At 36.5% G+C, this 19,806-nt stretch overlaps 2 protein-coding genes across 5 annotated transcripts in view; one reads left to right on the top strand and one right to left on the bottom strand.

Moving 5' to 3' along the window:
- The window catches only part of LOC134747102 (uncharacterized), a 108,895-nt gene extending 99,455 nt beyond the window's left edge, over positions 1-9,440 (bottom strand). For all 4 annotated transcript variants that reach the window (XM_063681670.1, XM_063681671.1, XM_063681672.1 and 1 more), the window contains exon 1: positions 9,075-9,440. In XM_063681670.1, the coding sequence (XP_063537740.1) occupies positions 9,075-9,261 (187 nt within the window). In that variant the 5' untranslated portion in view covers positions 9,262-9,440. The remainder of the gene's footprint in view (positions 1-9,074) is intronic.
- A 2,238-nt stretch (positions 9,441-11,678) lies between these two features.
- On the top strand, positions 11,679-19,140 carry LOC134747365 (RIB43A-like with coiled-coils protein 2). The gene is made up of 9 exons (XM_063681993.1): positions 11,679-11,829; positions 12,126-12,266; positions 13,986-14,140; positions 14,278-14,413; positions 14,893-14,997; positions 15,739-15,878; positions 16,329-16,416; positions 16,951-17,057; positions 18,955-19,140. Exons 1-9 carry the CDS (start codon positions 11,707-11,709, stop codon positions 19,094-19,096), a joined length of 1,137 nt encoding a protein of 378 aa, XP_063538063.1. The 5' UTR covers positions 11,679-11,706; the 3' UTR covers positions 19,097-19,140.
- The last annotated feature ends 666 nt before the right edge of the window (positions 19,141-19,806 follow it).

The raw sequence follows: 19,806 nt of genomic DNA, 5'->3' as shown, positions 1-19,806 counted from the left end.
TTTGCGCCACCACGCACGGTTTAGGAGATATTATATCTATATATATAGCTATAATAGCTCTATAAAGTTTTTTTCCTGGTTTTTTTTTAAGTTTTAATTAAGGGTTTCTTATGGAGAACGAAAATTTGATTATTTTTGTGCTACGATGCACGGTTTAGGAGATGCAGCCCTATAAAGATTTTTTTGTTGTTTTTTTTCTTTTTTTCTTTTTTACATTGTGTTTTTTGTATATTACTTTGGGGTTTCATAAAGGGGAACGAAAATTTTATTATTTTTGCGCTACGACGCATGGTTTAGGAGATACAGCCCTATTAAGATTTTTTTGTTTTTTTTCTTTTTTTCTTTTTTACATTGTGTTTTTTGTATATTACTTTGGGGTTTCATAATGGGGAACGAAAATTTTATTATTTTTGCGCTACGACGCATGGTTTAGGAGATACAGCCCTATAAAGATCTTTTTTTTAAATTTTGCGTTTTTTTAAATATAAATTATGGGTTGCATAAAGGGGAACGAAAATTTTATTATTTTTGCGCTACGACGCATGGTTTAGGAGATACAGCCCTATAAAGATTTTTTTATTGTTTTTTTTCTTTTTTTCTTTTTTACATTGTGTTTTTTGTATATTACTTTGGGGTTTCATAAAGGGGAACGAAAATTTTATTATTTTTGCGCTACGACGCATGGTTTAGGAGATACAGCCCTATTAAGATTTTTTTGTTTTTTTTTCTTTTTTTCTTTTTTACATTGTGTTTTTTGTATATTACTTTGGGGTTTCATAATGGGGAACGAAAATTTTATTATTTTTGCGCTACGACGCATGGTTTAGGAGATACAGCCCTATAAAGATCTTTTTTTTAAATTTTGCGTTTTTTTAAATATAAATTATGGGTTGCATAAAGGGGAACGTAAATTTTATTGTTTTTGCGGTACCACGCACGGTTTAGGTCTATAAAGTTTTTTTTCCTGGTTTTTTTTTGTTTTTTTTTTAAGTATTAATTACGGGTTTCTTAAAGGGGTTTTTAAATTATTTTAGCGCTACGACGCAAGGTTTAAGAGATACAGCCCTATAATGTTTTTTTTTTAATTTTGCGTTTTTTTTTTAAATATAAATTATGGGTTGCATAAAGGGGAACGAAAATTTTATTGTTTTTGCGCCACCACGCACGGTTTAGGAGATATTATATCTATATATATAGCTATAATAACTCTATAAAGTTTTTTTTCCTGGTTTTTTTTTTAGTTTTAATTAAGGGTTTCTTAAAGGGGAACGAAAATTTGATTATTTTTGTGCTACGATGCACGGTTTAGGAGATGCAGCCCTATAAAGATTTTTTTTTGTTGTTTTTTTTTTCATTGTGTTTTTTGTATATTAGTTTGGGGTTCCACAAAGGGGAACGAAAATTTTATTATTTTTGCGCTACGACGCACGGTTTAGGAGATACAGCCCTAAAATGATTTTTTTTCCTCTTTTTCCTTTTTGCGTTTTTCAATCTTAATTAGGGGTTTCTTAAAGGGGTTTTTATAATGATTTTTTTTTTAATTGCGTTTTTTTTTTAAATATAAATTATGGGTTGCATAAAGAGGAACGAAACTTTTATTATTTTTGCGCCACCACGCACGGTTTAGGAGATATTATATCTATATATATAGCTATAATAGCTCTATAAAGTTTTTTTCCTGGTTTTTTTTTTAAGTTTTAATTAAGGGTTTCTTATGGAGAACGAAAATTTGATTATTTTTGTGCTACGATGCACGGTTTAGGAGATGCAGCCCTATAAAGATTTTTTTGTTGTTTTTTTTTTCATTGTGTTTTTTGTATATTACTTTGGGGTTCCGTATAGGGGAACGAAAATTTTGTTATTTTTGCGCTACCACGCACGGTTTAGGAGATATAGCTCTATAAAGATTTTTTCTGTTTTTTTTTTTGCTTTTTTTTAAGTATTAATTAAGGGTTTCTTAAAGGGGAACGAAAAATTGATTATTTTTGCGCTACGATGCACGATTTAGGAGATGCAGCCCTATAAAGATTTTTTTTTGTCTTTTTTTTTTTTCATTGTGTTTTTTGTATATTAGTTTGGGGTTCCATAAAGGGGAACGAAAATTTGATTATTTTTGCGCTACGACGGTTTAGGAGATACAGCCCTATAAAGTTTTTTTTGTTTTTTTTTATTGCGTTTTTTTTTAAATATAAATTAATGGTTACATAAACGGGACCGAAACGATTATTTTTGCGCTACGACGCACGGTTTAGGAGATACAGCCCTATAAAGATTTTTTCCTCTTTTTTTTCTTTTTTGCATTTTTAAATCTTAATTAGGGGCTTCTTAAAGGGGAGCGAAAATTTGATTATTTTTGCGCTACGATACACGATATAGGAGATACAGCTAATACAGCCCTATAAAGATTTTGTTTCTTTTTTTTCATTGTATTTTTCATGTATTACTTTTGGGTTACATAAAGGGGAACGAAAATTTTATTATTTTTGCGCTACGACGCATGGTTTAGGAGATACAGTCCTATATATTTTTTTACAATGCATGTGCTCGAAAAGTGCGTTTCCTACGGAGCCATATCGTGCGGAAAGTACTGATTTTCCGCACTAGTGCTTTTTGTTTTCAATTTTTTTTTACAGAACATATGGTGCTACTTTCTCGCACTAGTGCGGAAAAGAGCACTTACCGTGCATATGTCGAAAGTTTAAAGGGCCATATGTACTGTAAAACGTACGATACACGTGCGAATAGGTAATTCGCAACTCGTGTCGATTTAAAACACTCCTTTTAATAATTAAACTTATTTGCCATGATATGTTTTTTTTATTTACTCGCACAATGCATAGTAAAACATTGTATGATACACGTGCGTAAAGATGATTTCCGCACTTGTTGCATAAATAGCATTTTTTTTTATCAAAGAATGAAAGAAAGTCACGGTATTAATAACCAAATTTTACTTTAGTGGTACCTTTTCCCTATCACTGTCACAAATGTATGTGGCGTTCACGTAAACGCGATATTTTTAAGATTTCCCTGCGCAATGTTGCCAGCTCGCTCGCAAATCAAACATGTACTTACAGTTCTTTTGCATAATGGTGACATTGTACAATATCTATGAGTTTTAAATAGTTAAAGATAATTCGACGCATTCTTTGCTTGCTTGTTGCTTGTTGTTGTGTTGTTTGCGTAACTTCTTTGAATAAGTTGCGTTAATTTGGCGCACAGGCGAAGTAAACATGCGTTGCGTACGGCAAGGTCACGCCGCGGCCCCACCCTGCACGGCCTCCGTTGCCCATTCAGACCGCCCGCTAGCTTCGTTTGAACGCAAATAATATTTTTGTAATATTTGTTTATGCAGTGGATGCAAGTGACACAAATTTATACATCTTATTTATCCCGCATTTCAAATTAATAAGATGTAAACTCTAATATCTTTAATATTCTTTTGTAACGGTGACAGCCTGTTACAACAAAATCATCAAATATCTCATGAAGCTATGCCTTAATAAGACACAAAATCATTTAATGGACCTATTTAAACGATTAAATTCGACCTAAGTAATTTTTTTTAACTCTAATTTTTTTTTGTGTCATTTAGAATATTATGACATAGTATCAGATTGCAGTGGACGTAATTGACACAAACTATGTTTTCACACTAAAAACACTATCCTAAATGCAACACAGTTACATGTTTTCTCTCGAATATTTTTTTCTCCAAAATAATTCAAAATAAAAAATAATTACCACAAAATAACAAATTACTAGAAAAGCAAATTATATATATGACACAAAACAAAATGTAAGATTTACATCTTAACAAAGTATTCATAAGCGAAAACAGAATTGACTTTAATATTTTTATAACCTAGGGGTCAAAATATAGCCAGCGGTACAGGTCTAATAGTAGGTAGTAGTAGTTTATAACAAAATAATCATTTAAAAGTATTTCCTGCACAATAAAATATTTCCTGATGATTAAAAAAACCGGCCCAGTGAGAGTCGGACTCGCGCACGAAGGGTTCCGTACCATTACGCAAAAATCGGCAAAAAAATCACCTTTGTTGTATGGGAGCCCCACTTAAAAAAAAATCTGCTTTTAGTATTTGTTGTTATAGTAGCGGCAACAGATATACAATATGTGTGAAAAGTTCAACTGTCTAGCTATCACGGTTCATGAGATACAGCCTGGTGACAGACGGACAGACAGACAGCGGAGTCTTAGTAATAGGGTCCCGCTTTTACCCTCTGGGTACGGAACCCTAAAATACAAACTTCTGTCAGCACTCCCGGAGTGCCACTTGTTTTTTTTTTTAAACATTAGTGCGGCCCCCAAGGAAACCCCACATTTTCAAAATAAATGCGTCATATTGTGCGTCAAACTAGCAAGTCTTCTTTACAGCTTTATTATTTTGACAACGACCTATTCCATTTCACAACGTTACTAAGTGATCATATCTACAAAAATTAACCCAATTCATTCTTTATTAATAGCCCGCCGTGTGGCTAACTGTGACATAACAGTTTTATTTCCAGGAAACGATATAACAGGGCAATTATGATCTAGTCACAACCGCATTATGTTTATTGTGGTTTAATTAACTGCGCTGTTTATTGTTGGAAGCAGCTGGCCTGGTTGAGTTCGTGCCAACTTTCATTGTTTCTTTAAGATACAATCAATCAATACATACTTGTAATTTATAGTCGTATTTTCATAGGTGAATAGATTCCTCTACAATTTGAATGACGAAAGAGACACACAGCAATGTTGTTGTGTTTAGTATGTGAGAATACATACTATAATGCAAGAAGTATTTGCCTTTTGGTTCGTTCTGTCGTGACAGGTGATTAAATAATGATTTACCTTATATTATGCGTGTGGAATAAGTTATCAGTATCACTAAAATGTTTTTAAATTCGCACGTCTATTACGCTAGGTTAGGTATAATCGAATGGTAAACCTGAGTGACATTAGCTGTCCTTAATGTCCATGCAAATCCGGCCAGTATGCACCGAGACACGTGTCACGGGCACTTATCATGCAGATTGTGTGCCCTCAAGGTCTTCACCTATATAACTAAGGACTTTGATTTTAAAGCAAAGCGAAAACACTGTGTAATTTCATAAAATTTAAGTAGGTCAATACCTACTAAATATTTCGCGTAATGCGTTACTTGTTGCGCTGGTTAGATATCTATTCTTGTTTCAATCATAGTCTGTAATTAATACTGTATTTCAAAAAAATATTGTGGACTTTAAATTTCGGTCACCTAGTATCATGTTATTACATTTACACGTATGTGTTTTAAACCTAAATCAAACCATTTTGAAGAACCGGACCGTACGATAGTTGTCTAGTTATCTAGTTTAAATATTTGTACACGTGTTTAAATAGGTATATGAATACGTACACGGTAATAGGTAGATAGGAGTGTCGGATATATTACAGTGCATGCACGTATGAATTTGTACCTATTTTGCGATTTTGTACACACGATATACTTTTTATGCTGCTAATATAGCTTTTAGGTTTAGGTATTTTAGGGTTAGGTGTAGGTATTAGGGTTTTGATTCAAATTCCCGTATTAGGTAACTGAAAGTGCAAGTTTGTTTAGTTTAGGACTTGATCGATCTCTGTCAAATAGTTTTTTATTTATTACCAGCTTAGACGCCATCTTTAATCAATGTTTCTTTCTGTAGAGATGTGATTTTAATTGGCATGTGCAATAAAGAAGACTCCTATCCATCTAACAATGCTTATATGCGTATGTAGGTATAATACCTGTAGCTTTATACAAATTATATAACCGGTAAGGTAAATTATATGAATAATTATTATAATTTTCATTATAAAACTGTGCCAATTGTAATTTAAATGTAAACATATTACGCAAATGCATAACACAGTGCACAGTGAGTGCAGTGACTAACAAATGACACGTGAAAGGCCACGTGAGCACTACTTTTATCTACAACTTCCTCGGTTAATGTGCTGTATTGTAATATACATACAATGATATTTACACACCTATTTTATAACAATTTTAACGTAACGTAATATGACAATTCTCGTTAAACGCGGTGATAAACTAACCTCCAACTACATAAGGAAAAACATATTCCGAATATGCACAGAAAAAAATAAGGTTTTTGCTCCCGTCTCTCCCAGCCAAACCTGTTTTGGGCCGGTAAATACTTTTCACCTTAATTTCTTCTTATAAACGAAATCGAACGAAAACTTCGTTTATCAAGAAACGCCTGAAAAAGCAAATGAAGTAAATGAACGCACGCTTTCGTCGATTATTTCGATGTCGAACAACGTTCGTTTTATAAGCTACGCCCAATGGTCTAAGGACTCGAAGGTCGTTCACAGACGCGGCGTGGAAATATTTTTGCCCAGTACTCTTGTGACACAAATATCACAACACAACGCAGACATGTGTGTTTAATTGAGAAGAATTATTTACTTTGCTAATGCTTTTTATATGCGGGCGTTAAAACAGATCATGACAGCGTAATGTAGTAATGTCAAAACAGATATGACGCATGGAATAAAATGTGTTGGTAGAAATATCAGATAAATATAATAAAACTGTAAATTAAAATTGTCTTCGGTTACCGCGATACTTACTCATGAAATAAAACTATGAAAATGGATTATATCGCGAATATGTATGTATTATAAATTCAATATACACGATATAATCCGTTTTCATAGTTTTATTTCATGTGCAAATTGAAAATCAAGCGTTTCAGTCATTCCTGCTTAAATTGAAACAAAGGTTATCAAAAAAACATCTCGTCATTTGCGACACGACCGACCATACTTCACACACATTTAAAATGATTCGATTATGTTAAAGCTAAATAATATGCGATCTAAAATAAAAATAAATAAATATTTTGAAATATGTCTCACGATAGTTTAATTTCGAATAGGTATGCGAGGTATCTTCCGATTAAATACAAATAATAATCAATACTTCGTTATATTTTATCAATTTGATCCCAAAGTTCGACCACATTGGCAATTGAAAAGATTATTTTGTTAATTAGGGTGGTATTCCACCTTCCACCCTGTCCAATTTCTTTGTCCAATGTGTTTTTACGTCTCGCATTTTGCTTAGTAACAAAGTGAGACGCAATGCACATTGGGCCAAGATATTTGAAAGGTGGAATACCAACCTTAGGTAATAATGTGATATGAGAGTTACCCACAGACCACCCCCTAGGCGGTTTTCTGTGGAGTTACCTATCTCTATTATTTGTGTGTACAAGTTACATGTAGTATGAATTTTCTCAAATGATTTGTAGTATTTGTACGCCTAAGATCCTAATCTATTAAACAAGAGCCATTGTTTCTTTAATGCGAGCGGCTGCTTGCCGTATCCGAGCGCGTGCCAAAGCAACAATGTCGTTTAAATAGCGGTTGTATGGTGGTGGTTTTAAGGTTATTTGTTTAGGTGTTTAGTAAGGTGGTTTAAACGCTTGGTTTTCAATTTACACATGAAATAAAACTATGAAAACGGATTATATCGTGTATATTGAATTTATAATACATACATATTCGCGATATAATCCGTTTTCATAGTTTTATTAGGAGTAAAAATCGGCTGAGAAAATTCATACTATACACAACCACTGCGGTCGCTGCTGAGCAATCATAAACTAGAATAAACACAAAAGGAAAAAAATGATTAGACTATTCTAATTAAATTGTTATTCGGCCGATGTCGGGCATTAATTAAAATGATTATCTCACTTTTAAATACTTTGATTTCTTTATCACGCCCATCTAGATTTCGCCTTGTTATGAATAATTATCTGTATTAAATGTTTACTTTTATATAATCTTTTAATGAGTTAACGATATCAGGAGGTCAACTTTATGTAATTAAATATGTATGTAAAAAACACTCGCATATTTGCTGAATATCTAATTGAAATTTCAAAAGATTTGCACAGACAAAATATACTTAGATTATGTTGCTCAACTGAATCTTAAAAACATCTACAAAATGTTGATTAATATTTTTTTCATAATACACGCTATACACAGTACACAGCCCAAGTATTGTCAATTCTTATCAACCAAAACAAAACAGACTCAGTTAACTGGATCCAGTGTACCTATTCATTATCTACCAAAGCAACACATTGTAAATTGTAACAGCGAAATTAGGTTATTCGTTGACAATGAATTAATTCGTCGAGTGTAAGCAAAACCAAATGGCTCGTTATAAAACCACAAATTTATAAATCATAGAACAGATAATAACGTAACCGGTTAGGTAATAAGGTAAACACAGAGCTGCAGAAAGTTCAATGATTTACGGCTGACCTTAGTCCTATTTAATTTTACGCTAAACCGCATTGTTTTTAGGGTTCCGTACATTAAATGAAAAAAATAGAACCCTTATAGGATCACTTTGTTGTCCTTCCAAGTCAAGAACCTTTATCTCGGGAACGCGTGGAGGTATAGAGTTGAAATTAAAACCATATACTTAGGTGCACAGTCCCTCGAAGCTATGAAAAATCAAACTTCTAAGTTAACTTAAAAAAATAAGGCCATTTATGTCGCAAAAAACGTATATTTTGACACTCTCCTCTCAAAGGAATCTAATGGGGTTGGGCGGTCGAAGTATTTAGCAAATGGCGCCAGCATAGCTTGCCCTGTCAATCTAGAATTGTGTCAATTTTTTTTAATGGAATTTTATGCCCTGGTTGCCACCCCCTTTAAGACAAATCTCATAGAAAAGGGGCAAACTATGATGGCGCCATCATTCAAACCTTTGACAGTTGCCAAATGCCAACATTGCCAACCCTATTCATAGGGTAGGTACTTCCCTTTGACCTAGAACTATGAAATTTGGCAAGTAATATCTTCTAACACTACAAGTACAAGGAAAAATCTCAAAACTGTAAATTAAAAAAAAAAAAAACAAAAAAAAATTGTACGGAACTCTCGGTGGGCGAGCTCGACTCGCACTTGGCCGGTTTTTTTCTTTTAATTGTTGTGCCTAATATTAAAAGAAGGATTGTGCGTACTAAATATAATTAATAGTTTAGTTCATTACCTTTTCTCCGTCCAAAAGGTCCGCAAAATGCGTTCCCATTTCCAATTATATTGTCGTTAATGTATTTTATCAGTTTCCCAGCATCCTCAGTCTTCTGCTGGGAGCTGATCCATCTCGCAGGCAAATCCTCCTGCATTGATTCAGATTTTCCTTTTGTACCTCTAGATTTCTTCAAAACACTTGTCATAACTGTCACATCACACTAGTGAATGAAAATACACATGTATTTAACGGATGAACACTTTTGTTTACACAATTATGATAAAGTACCACTGGGCAATATGCCGATGAACGAGTTCGTTCATAAATATCGCGCGCGTCGCGTAGATACGTCCGTCCTCAGCTCGAGTGGCGGGACGAATGAGACCTTGTTTGTACAATCGTATTACGTAGCCGCGTAGCGTAGCGCATGTAGTTGTGCTATACTGAGTTATGTGGTGCTGCTAGGGCAACGCAAACAATCCGCGCCGCGCCGGCGAACCAGTGTTGGTGTTGCTATTATGTACCTTCAAAAGCATTTCGTGAAAAGTGAATTTGAAATCCCAAATAATTTTTTTTCTGATTAAAGACAATAATAATAAACGAACAATTACCCAAAAACCTTTGAATTAAATATGCCAGTAGCAAAAAAACCTATTTAAAAATAACTATTATGAACCTATTTAAAAAGAACTCCTATATTTAATAAAAATGGAAACTATAGGTCTAGACTAAGAGAAGAAACTGTAACAATAGTTTATGTATGACCGTTTGTTTCATATTTAAAAAAAAAAAAAATATGCTAAGCAAAATTTATAATACAGTGCCTTATATTACTAGTTTAGTTGGACATTCATTTTATACAAATCTTCAGACATGGTTAATTGAAGAATGTTATTACTATTCATTAAATGATTACTTTAATAATAATATTTCATAGCAATTCACGTATGTGTAATTACGTATTCTGAATTAGTATTAATCTTTGCCTTATTTTTACAATTGATTTAATTTTTTTATTATTTACAATGACGGGACTTAATCGCGTAAGATTAAGTCCCGTTGTTGTAAATAATAATGAGTAAATATCGTAAAGGTTTAAATCAGTGTTTTATCTAAATTTAGATTTCAAAATAGCCAAATTATTAAAGATACACACGTGTACACGATATTCCCTCTCCTCATCCCCCCCACACCACTCCCGCCCTTCTATTAAGGCGACTTATTTCAAAAATTTTACCTTATTTTTGTAAGAGATTTTAGATGTAGGTGTATATTTTGCATGCTGCAATCAGCAAAATGTGTGATGTTTTTTTAATTTATATATAATGTCTAAGACATTTTGTTAACCACATTTAACGCAAATAAAGAGCTTACCTACTTATATACTCATTTACTTAAAAATACTAAGTATATACATATTGCTTCCTTTCCAAGCCCTTTTTGGCCCTTTTATATCAAGTAAAATTGTAATAAATTTGACACTGATATTTCATGTCATGTACTCACGTAGTTCGTATACCTAGAGGCGTATTTCTGATTGAAAAAATATAATATCAACATCAAACTATTCTTAGTACATCCCTCTCGCACTAATGCATTAGCAAGCAGGATAAGTAATTATATCATCATATTGTAAAAAAAAGTAATTCTATAATTATTTTCCTAATTCAAAATAAGCTGGCCATTGACAAAACATAATAAAACATAAAAACCCCCATGACAACGTCACTGTTTGTTCGTTACGCGCCTCGTAGTGGTATTCAGTCGTCATTACAGATTTTTATATCTTTTGTAAAAAATATTTAAACCCTTCTCATCCTTGTACATTTCAAATGTAAGTATTAATTGTTGGTTATTTCAAATCATTGCGCCAACATGCTAAGGTACATACGACGTTGGTGAGGATTATTTTTCCCAGATATATAATAGTAATGGGGAGGCCCATTACTATTATATATTATTAAAAAGCTATTTGCCGACCTGTTTTAATAGTTATGTATCCCACGATGATGGCAAATTATCAAGCCTTTGTTTTGTAGTCACTGGCATGTCGTCCGGATATGTACTATACTTCGTTTTTTAGCATGAGAAAAAACTTCGCATGCCATAAATTCCGAAGTAGGTAAATTATAAGTATTGACCATGCTACATTAGGTGAATTCCATTATTATTAATTAAAGATCTTGGATGGAGTTCTTTCTAATGCTAAAAAAAACAAAGTATAGCAGGGGTGTGGTAGGGGCGAACATCGGACCTCCAAAATTGTGTAGAATTAAGTTGAAAACTTTGAAAAGGGATTGGAGTGTACAAAAGGGAGGGCAATTCTAATTCTCTATCACTCGAATATTTAATGCAAGAGCGATATAGGCGGACATAACTGTTTGTATTGTTCTATGTTCGATTTTCGCGGTAGCCCCAGATTGGCTCATTTCTAACTACTACGGCATGTATGACATTATTACATAAGTATATGAATTATGAAATTTATTACAATGTGTATAGGCAGGTGGTTAGATTATTTAAATTTATATAATAATACCCATGTCTTTACCTTTACTAATTACAGAAGGCTTACACAACGTCACAAAGTCAACAAAGGACCAGTCATTTATACAGTATAGAATAGACCAATCATCATCAATCGGCCAAAATGATGAAAATGCAAATAGCCAATGAGCAGGACCGGAAGGAGGCGCAGAACAGAGAGAGACGGCGGCAGTGCGAGCTAGAGAGACGATCGAGGATTTTTAATGCCAGGAACAGGAAGATCGGGGTAAGATCTACCTAGTACCACCTTACTACCACAGAATAAATAATAGTACTACGTCTACTACTGTTACCTACTTTTTGACGGTATGGCCGTATGTTAAGGGCCCTTCACACTCATGCGCGAATCGCGGCGCGAAGCCGCGAACACTCGCGTTTGCGGCTTCGTGCCGCGTAGTCTGGAGCGGGGACAGCGCTGTCCTCAAAACGTCGGTGGTAAATTTAAAACTTATTTTACGCGATTAAGTCCCGTCGTTGTGAAGAATAATAAAAATACTCTTAATAACTGCTGAATGTCACCAGGTGGACCTTCCATTCCTGGAGCGGCAGGTGGCGGAGAAGCGAGCTGAGCGCGATGAACAGCAACGACGCGACCTCGCGTTTGCTGCACAGATGATCAAGGACAGCAATCTGGCTTCGGTGCTGGAGGCTAGGGAACAGGAGGTAATCAGCTGTAAATAACACCAGGTGGACCTTCCATTCCTGGATCGGCAGGTGGCGGAGAAGCGAGCTGAACGCGATAAACACAGATGAACAAGCACAGCAATCTGGCTGCGGTTCTGGAGGCTAGGGAACAGGAGGTAAACAGTTTTAGATGACATGGAGTACGCCGAGTGACAATCCTTTATAGAAAACGTCAATCGACTCTTAAATAATGTATGGAAGTGATCACGTGATTTCCCATTCGCATCCCAATACATTTTTACTTTTGATTGACATTTCGGTTGTCGTTTTGACTATGGGCCCTGGTCTTTACCAGCCGGAGCTGCAGGTGTCAGAAGTAAGCTTTAGGAGCTTTAACTGCGTGATCTGGCTTTTGCTGCTCAGATGATAATGAAGGAATCTGGCTGCGTTGCTGTAGGCTAGAGAATAGGAGGTACAAATAACAATGGGCTTGACTATATTTTCTGTGGGTCTATGCAGAACGAGCTGCCCCGTGATGAAATTGCCGCGCGAAGCAGCTCGATAATCATAATATCGTTTATTGCACCCACAGACCACTTCAACACTAGTTGACGGGGAGCACATAAGTCAATCGGGTCACCACACATATGCTCTCCAGTATAAAACTTGTATGGCAGAGCGATCGCTTATTTCAGTTGCGCCCACAACTAGGACCACTATACTCGAGTATTTTAGAAATATTTATAATTATTAAGCTTTAGATGTGTTGTTTGGTTATTATAGTATGAAATAACGTAGAATACAACTCTAATGTGCTGCCGGATTCGTAACATTTTACAAGTAAAATTGTAGATACCTATGTGTGGTGACCTCGTGCTCTTTCCTTTTTACTCATACTCGTAAGATAGACTTTGTGAGCGACAGGTCGAGAAGTGATCGCGATAACCACAAATGCGACCTCGCTTTTATTGCAACGATAAAGTTTAAAATGGTGACCGAATTTTATTTCCGCCAAATTATTAAAGGACTCTTGGTTGTCTGTAGGCCAACGTTCTTTAAATATATTTATAAGACTTAAGTCTTGTGTTTCAATACCGTTTTCTTTAATTGAAGTGTACAATGCTTATATTGCAACGCCGCATACTGCGACGCTGTTTAACCCTTAACTACTGACGTGTTTTTACGGTAACGGATTATGTGTCATAACGACTTGGATAATGTATCTACCATATTCGTACGTCAGTGGCTAAGGGTTATAACGTCGCTATTATTATGTTTGCTTTTTATATTCGTCGTTTATCAAATTCTATCGGGTCGAGGCAGGGGCGTAGCTAGAAGATATGGCGCCCGGGGCAGTCACCAAATTTGCGCCCCCTGACTACTGACAAAAGTTTCCCTGCTGCTGCCTTTTGCCCATTTTGGTGCCCCGGCCCTCTTGGATGGCGCCCAGGGCACTTGCCCCCCCCCCCCCCCCCCCCCTAGCTACGCCACTGGGTCGAGGTTCCTTTAAACAATCGATGCCCAAAAAGCAGCGGTTCTGGAAGACAGCAGCATTGACCGTCGCGTCCCTATTACTTAATTCTAAGGGCCACCCCACACTAGCATCTACCGAGTGTCGGGGGTCTAGTCAACTCTATGGCTGCTGCTAGACGCAACGTTGGTGCAACTGCACAGCGATTCCATACCGCTGACTAGACGCCGACGCTGAAATTACGCTTAGTGTTGGATGGCCTAATACTTACGCAAAGTATTTTCCAGGAGCGCCGTCGCATCGGTTCCGAGATCGACAACTACCGGCAGCTGTACCAGCGGCCGCAGGACCGGCGTGAGTTCGACCTCAACGACCCCGACGTGCTCAAGAAGCAGCTACCACCGCGCGCCAGTGACGTCATCGGCATGTCTAGTGCGCAGAAGTCAGTAGAACACGCTCTCTCAGTTACCTTGTAAACAGGTTCATGTCTCCCCTAGCAATGTGAGCAAAATGGATGCCTCTTTCTCGGAATTTCGATATTCGCGTGTCTACCATGGTTAAAATAACTGTTTTTTCCAGATTCGAGGGCGAAGATCTGGAGTACGAAGAGCGCAAGAAAATCATGGCCGTGCAGAAGAACTCATGGCTGGAACAGCAGGTGCAGGAGCGGAAGGCTGCCGAGGAGGAGCGCAAGGCGGCGGAGGCTGCGTACATGGTGAGTGTTTAAATAACACGAGTCATGATCGTGATGTCTTACAAGATAGCAGCCGATTCAACAGAGGGACGCCGTGTTTAAGTTTATAAATTACATATGTATGTTAGTCTGTAAGGTATTTGTAATATGGGCCTTGTTGCCTGATTTAAATTTTAAATAAACCACTTGTCATTGTCATGATTTTACATAAGAGGCTTATAACTGTACTTACTATATTCAGCTGGTGTCGTGTACAAGTTATAGATACTCAGTTTGCCTAATAATGTACATTCCTATTTATTTTAGACTTGTTACTCTTGTTAATAGGTACAGTATCGACACAGTACGCAGTATAACTTCCTAACTGGCGCAGTCAGGTATCATCAGTACCTATTATCGCACCTATATTTTTCCAAGTTAGGAAAGGCTATAATTTGGCCGTATTTTACAGATAAACGACGACGATTATACAATAATATAAACAATTAAACTTTATGCAGATGGCAATAAAAGCGCGTGACTCTCGAGCAAGCGAGTTGGACAGACTGGAGGGCGAGTGCCGCTACCGACTGGGGCAGGCCAACCTGAGATACAACGAAGCTTTGGTAATACGCTTAACACTTTGCTCATGCCGCTGCCGAATCGTAAACTTAGGCATAAGTTTTTGACGCAAATCATACACAACAAGTCCATGGACTTGTTGTGTATGATTTGCGTCAAAGCCACGCGAAGAACAGAGTGGAAAGGCTCTCACGCTCGCTGCTCTTGATAGTCTTCGGCCGCAGCAAGAGTGGCGGCTCCAGTACCTAAGGGCCTACCGCCAATATTGAAGGATCGAAAATAGTTATCTGTCTCTCTATCGCTCGAGTATGCAAGAGAACAATAGACGAACGAAAGAACGAAGTGGTTCGCGGTAGGCCCTCTGTGGAGCTGGAGGAGGGCTTGTCGTAATATTAGATTGTTGAGCACCTTTTTAACATAAGTAATTATTTAATTAACAGACCCTTTACTGGGCTTTTCTTCTCCAATCGCTCCCAGTGAAGTGGTTGATCGAATATGAATTTTGTAGACCTTTATTACAAATAACTGCTATCTTGCTGTATATGAATCTGTGCAAGTAATTGATTTATCCCTACTAATATTATAATGACAAAGTAACTATGTCTGTCTGTCTGTTACCTCTTCACATTTAAACAGCCGAACCGATTGAGATGAATTTTGGTATGGAGATAGTTTTAGGCCCGAGGAAGGATATAGGATAGTTTTTGTCAATCATCATCATCGTCATCATTCCACGCAGACAAAGTCGCGGGCACAAGCTAGTTCTAAATAAGTTTGTGTTTTAGGCGGCAGAGCGCAAGCAGCTGGAGCAAGTCATGAAAGAGCAGGAAGACGCGGACAACACAGCGGAGATGTACAACAATTTGACCTCAGACATGCTCACGGAGAATCCAGATGTCGCTAAGAGCGCCCTCGGCAAGAACAGGTACGTCTAACCTAACCCAAGGGCCTGACACTCTTTGATAGAGAAAGGTACTCTTATTGCGATTCCTATAAGAGGAAAGAGAAAATAGTGCCATGCTTTGTCTTTATCACCGACCGGGCATTTTCTCATGGTCGGGTTATGGCATCATAGCAAGGAGGCGATGGAGAAATACTGAAATTTATCATATCATAAAGTACCATATTGGATCGGCTTGGAAATACGCCTGTAGATATTCCTATGGCGGGCATAGACATCTCATGAGAAAGACGAAGTAGGTTATTTGGGTAGGGATCGTCAAATATTTACACTTGCCTTTGATTTCTAGAGTATTTTTTACTTTACACTGTTTTCCTTTGCAACCCAAATTAATAGCAAGGTTGCGTAAAAGGACTATGAGCACTGTTTTTTAATAAGAAAATACATCTCTGCTTTAATTATTACTTTTTTCAGAGCCATTGGTTTCATGTACAAGGGCATGAACCAAGAGGAGCTGAAGAAATTTTACGCGGCACAGAAAGAACAGATGGCCGCTGCAAAGGTAAATTTTACAATTTTTATTATAACCAAGAAGAACCATTCACTTTATATTAAAAACATTCGTATGCTTGTGTCTAAAACCCTAATTTAATGGAGCCTGGCCAAATCAACTACCTATTTCCATGTCTACCGCTCGTACAGACCTACATACCTAATCATTCAAGTTTGTAGTGTGTATGTGTGGTATTAGGATAGGTATATACAACAGTGCGCCAAAGAAAATATGGGGCATTTTCTATGAAAAGGGACCTTATTGTCGATTGCGCTTACGCCGCACAGCGTCTCGCGGCATTGTATTTTTATCGGAGCATCGTTAATAATGGCGTAAGCGCCATCGACAATAAGGTCCCTTTTTATAGAAAATACTACATATTGTTAAACAAATGCGAGGTGAGGGGACTAATTAAAAGAAACGTTGGCAAAAATGTGACTCGAACGCCCATGGGGTTTTATATCATACATTATCATCTGTTAATGTGGTTCATAATCGCCAATCGGCTTTGACGTGCACATTTCACATGCATATGGTTTTTAGGCTAGGCGCGAAGCTGATGATAAGATGGAAGCGGAGTGGCAGGCGCTCGCCAAGTCCATACAAAACGAAGTGGCGCGGCAGGACATCCAGGACCAGAGGAAACGCAGGTATGGAGATACCTCCCGAATTTCTATATCTAAAGCTTGACCAGTAATATATGATCATTGTCAAGAGGGCGCTGATATTCTTATGTATAGGGTGACAGTTCAGTTTAGCATAGAGTAACTAATACTAGAGCGTTACTGTCATAGTAAATTTTGTAACCCCAGTAAATTTACTGCCATCTGTCGACACACTTTAAAACTAAAAATGAAGATTTATAAAAATACGATAGAATGTATTTAAATATAGATAAATGATTTTTTTATTTGCATTAATTATTTTTATGATTTAGACCCATGTTCTTTCACTGATATGCGTTAAAATTGTTAAATAACAAACGAAACCGTCAACGCCATCTATACGACTGTAGGCCAAAACTAGTAGCGCCCTCTGAACGAGAATCAAATTTTCTTGATTTTCGAGGCACGTTTTTTCCTTAGACTGTATCCATCTATTACGGAGTTATATCTATCTTTGAGTTTAGTATGAAAAATTAGTTCCAGTGAAATTCCGCAACATGTCGCGTGATATGAATATTACTGGTCAGGCTTTACATAGGTAGTAAGACGTTCTCCCAAACCTCATTGGACCTCGTAAGAACACAGTTCATTGATATTTTAACGTGTAATTTGAATAGAGTTAGACCAAGATAATTCTGCAACGATTTCGATAGCACACGCAGTGCAAGGTGCAAGTGTTATTTTATACGTCATAATTTCATTGAAGTCTGAAATAACATTTGAATAATAACACAACAAATAACGTGTGCTATTAAAATCGTTATAGACTTATTTTGGTCTAACTCTACTATTATAAGTACTAAGTATTTATGTTTCGATACATTCTAACTGGACTCAAATATTAATTATATAACTATTAAGACAACTATAATGTTCATTATGGAACACTTACTCGTAGGTACGACACAGAAAAACTCTCTGTAACCGAACCTAGCCGCCTCAATTTCAGTAAATGGGTCTATAAATGATTCGTTTACAATATAGTATTCCACTTTGAAAACGATTTTGATATTGTAGAACTAAAGCCTGATCAGTAATAAATGATCATATTAAATGATAATTAGCTCCATGCATGAATTTATTTTTATTTTGGATTCATAATTTATATCGTTGGAACACCGGAAATGATAAAAATACTTTTGTAAATCTTAACATTATTTTATTAATAAATATTTAAAATGTTGAAAATTTTTGAGCGGTTGAAACGCTCATAATTTTTGGCGCGAATTCGACAGAGCGTGATGACGTCACACGTTGGGCGGCCCAACTGACGTTTGCTACTAATGACACTAATCTGTCGAACGCGTGACATCACGTGGCGTTTCGAGCTTTTCGCTCACTAGCTTTTCGCGGGCAAATTTTTGTAATTTTTATTTATAATTTTAAGTAATTAAATGGTAATTTAAAAACGGAAATGCATTTGTAACATGATATAACGGTAACAAACATCCGAATAAAACATATTTCGTTCAAATATAAACTTCATGCATGAGGCTAATTGTCAAGAGGGTGCTGTTATTCTCATGTATAGGGTAACAGTTCAGTATAGTATGCAAAAATTAGTTTTAGAGAAATTCCGCAACATGGCGTGTGATCATATATTCCTGGTCAGGCTTTAGATCCTGATTATCCTGAACAGTCACTATAAATTAAGTAAAGACGCAAAGCACGAAAAATTTCCCATCTCCATCGCACGCGCATTATTAAATAGCTGTCCCGCTCGCACAGTGTCATTGACCGCCGGCGCATGGGCGGGACAGCTATATAATTACGCGCGTGCGATAGAGATAGCAGAAACTCTTCGTGCTTAGCGTCCTTGCTTTAGTGTGTTTCTGAGACACGACAGTGCTCCCGCCAAGTCTATGAATTCACCTTTTTCCAGGGAAATTGCCCGTCAGCTGATGGAGGAAAACCAACTGTTGGCCATGGCTCAGAAGGAGAAGGAGAAATACTTCCGCGAGGTGGTCTACAACAACACGCCCACCGATCTCTACTACTCGCAGTTCAATACTACCACTAGATAAAATGTATATCGATTCAGTTTCGTGCATAAATCTAACACCTAGGATAGTTCTCCTCACTTCAGATTATTGGAACACATTTCTGTTACGAGGTTACAATGACAACCATTTTCAAACCTAGCACTACTTTGAGATTTGTTACTTTGCTTCTATAAAAAACTTAGGTACTCATAGAAATGTTTTTTTTTAGCAAAGCAAACAGTGCTCTTTGTTTTTTCGTAAAATTTATATTTGGCTAAAAAAAGGACGCTTACCACGAGGAGTTTCGTACATGGCCCCGCTAGTTTCTATCTCTATTGCACGCGCATAATTATCATTTGACAATTAATTGTTTACCATATATGAATTGGTTAATACGCTTCAACATATCTGTTGGCAAGGAATTAGGCCGGCTCATTGCCGACACCGGCTCACTGAGTGTAACGGTTTGCTATAAAACCTCGTTCGTGTTTAGCCTTTTGTGCTGGCCGGCTGTTAAAAGTTTAAATCTTGAAATCTTTGGAAATCTGTCACTAAGAAAATTGTGAAGATCAGTGACATTTCTTTCACAAATAATCTTTTAAATATTTAAAATATTAATATATAATTCAAACATACACAAACTAGCTAGATCGCGAGTTGCCGATCATTTTTAAATCATAATATGCTGTGTACATTTCCCCGGATCGGGTAAGTGTTGTGAATTTCTAATAAGGACAATTTGATTTTAATTT

The sequence above is a fragment of the Cydia strobilella genome, chromosome 14 (genome assembly GCF_947568885.1).
Source record: "Cydia strobilella chromosome 14, ilCydStro3.1, whole genome shotgun sequence".
NCBI lineage: Eukaryota > Metazoa > Arthropoda > Insecta > Lepidoptera > Tortricidae > Cydia > Cydia strobilella.
Note: the sequence above shows the minus strand (reverse complement) of the source record. Positions and strands in the feature narration are given on the sequence as shown.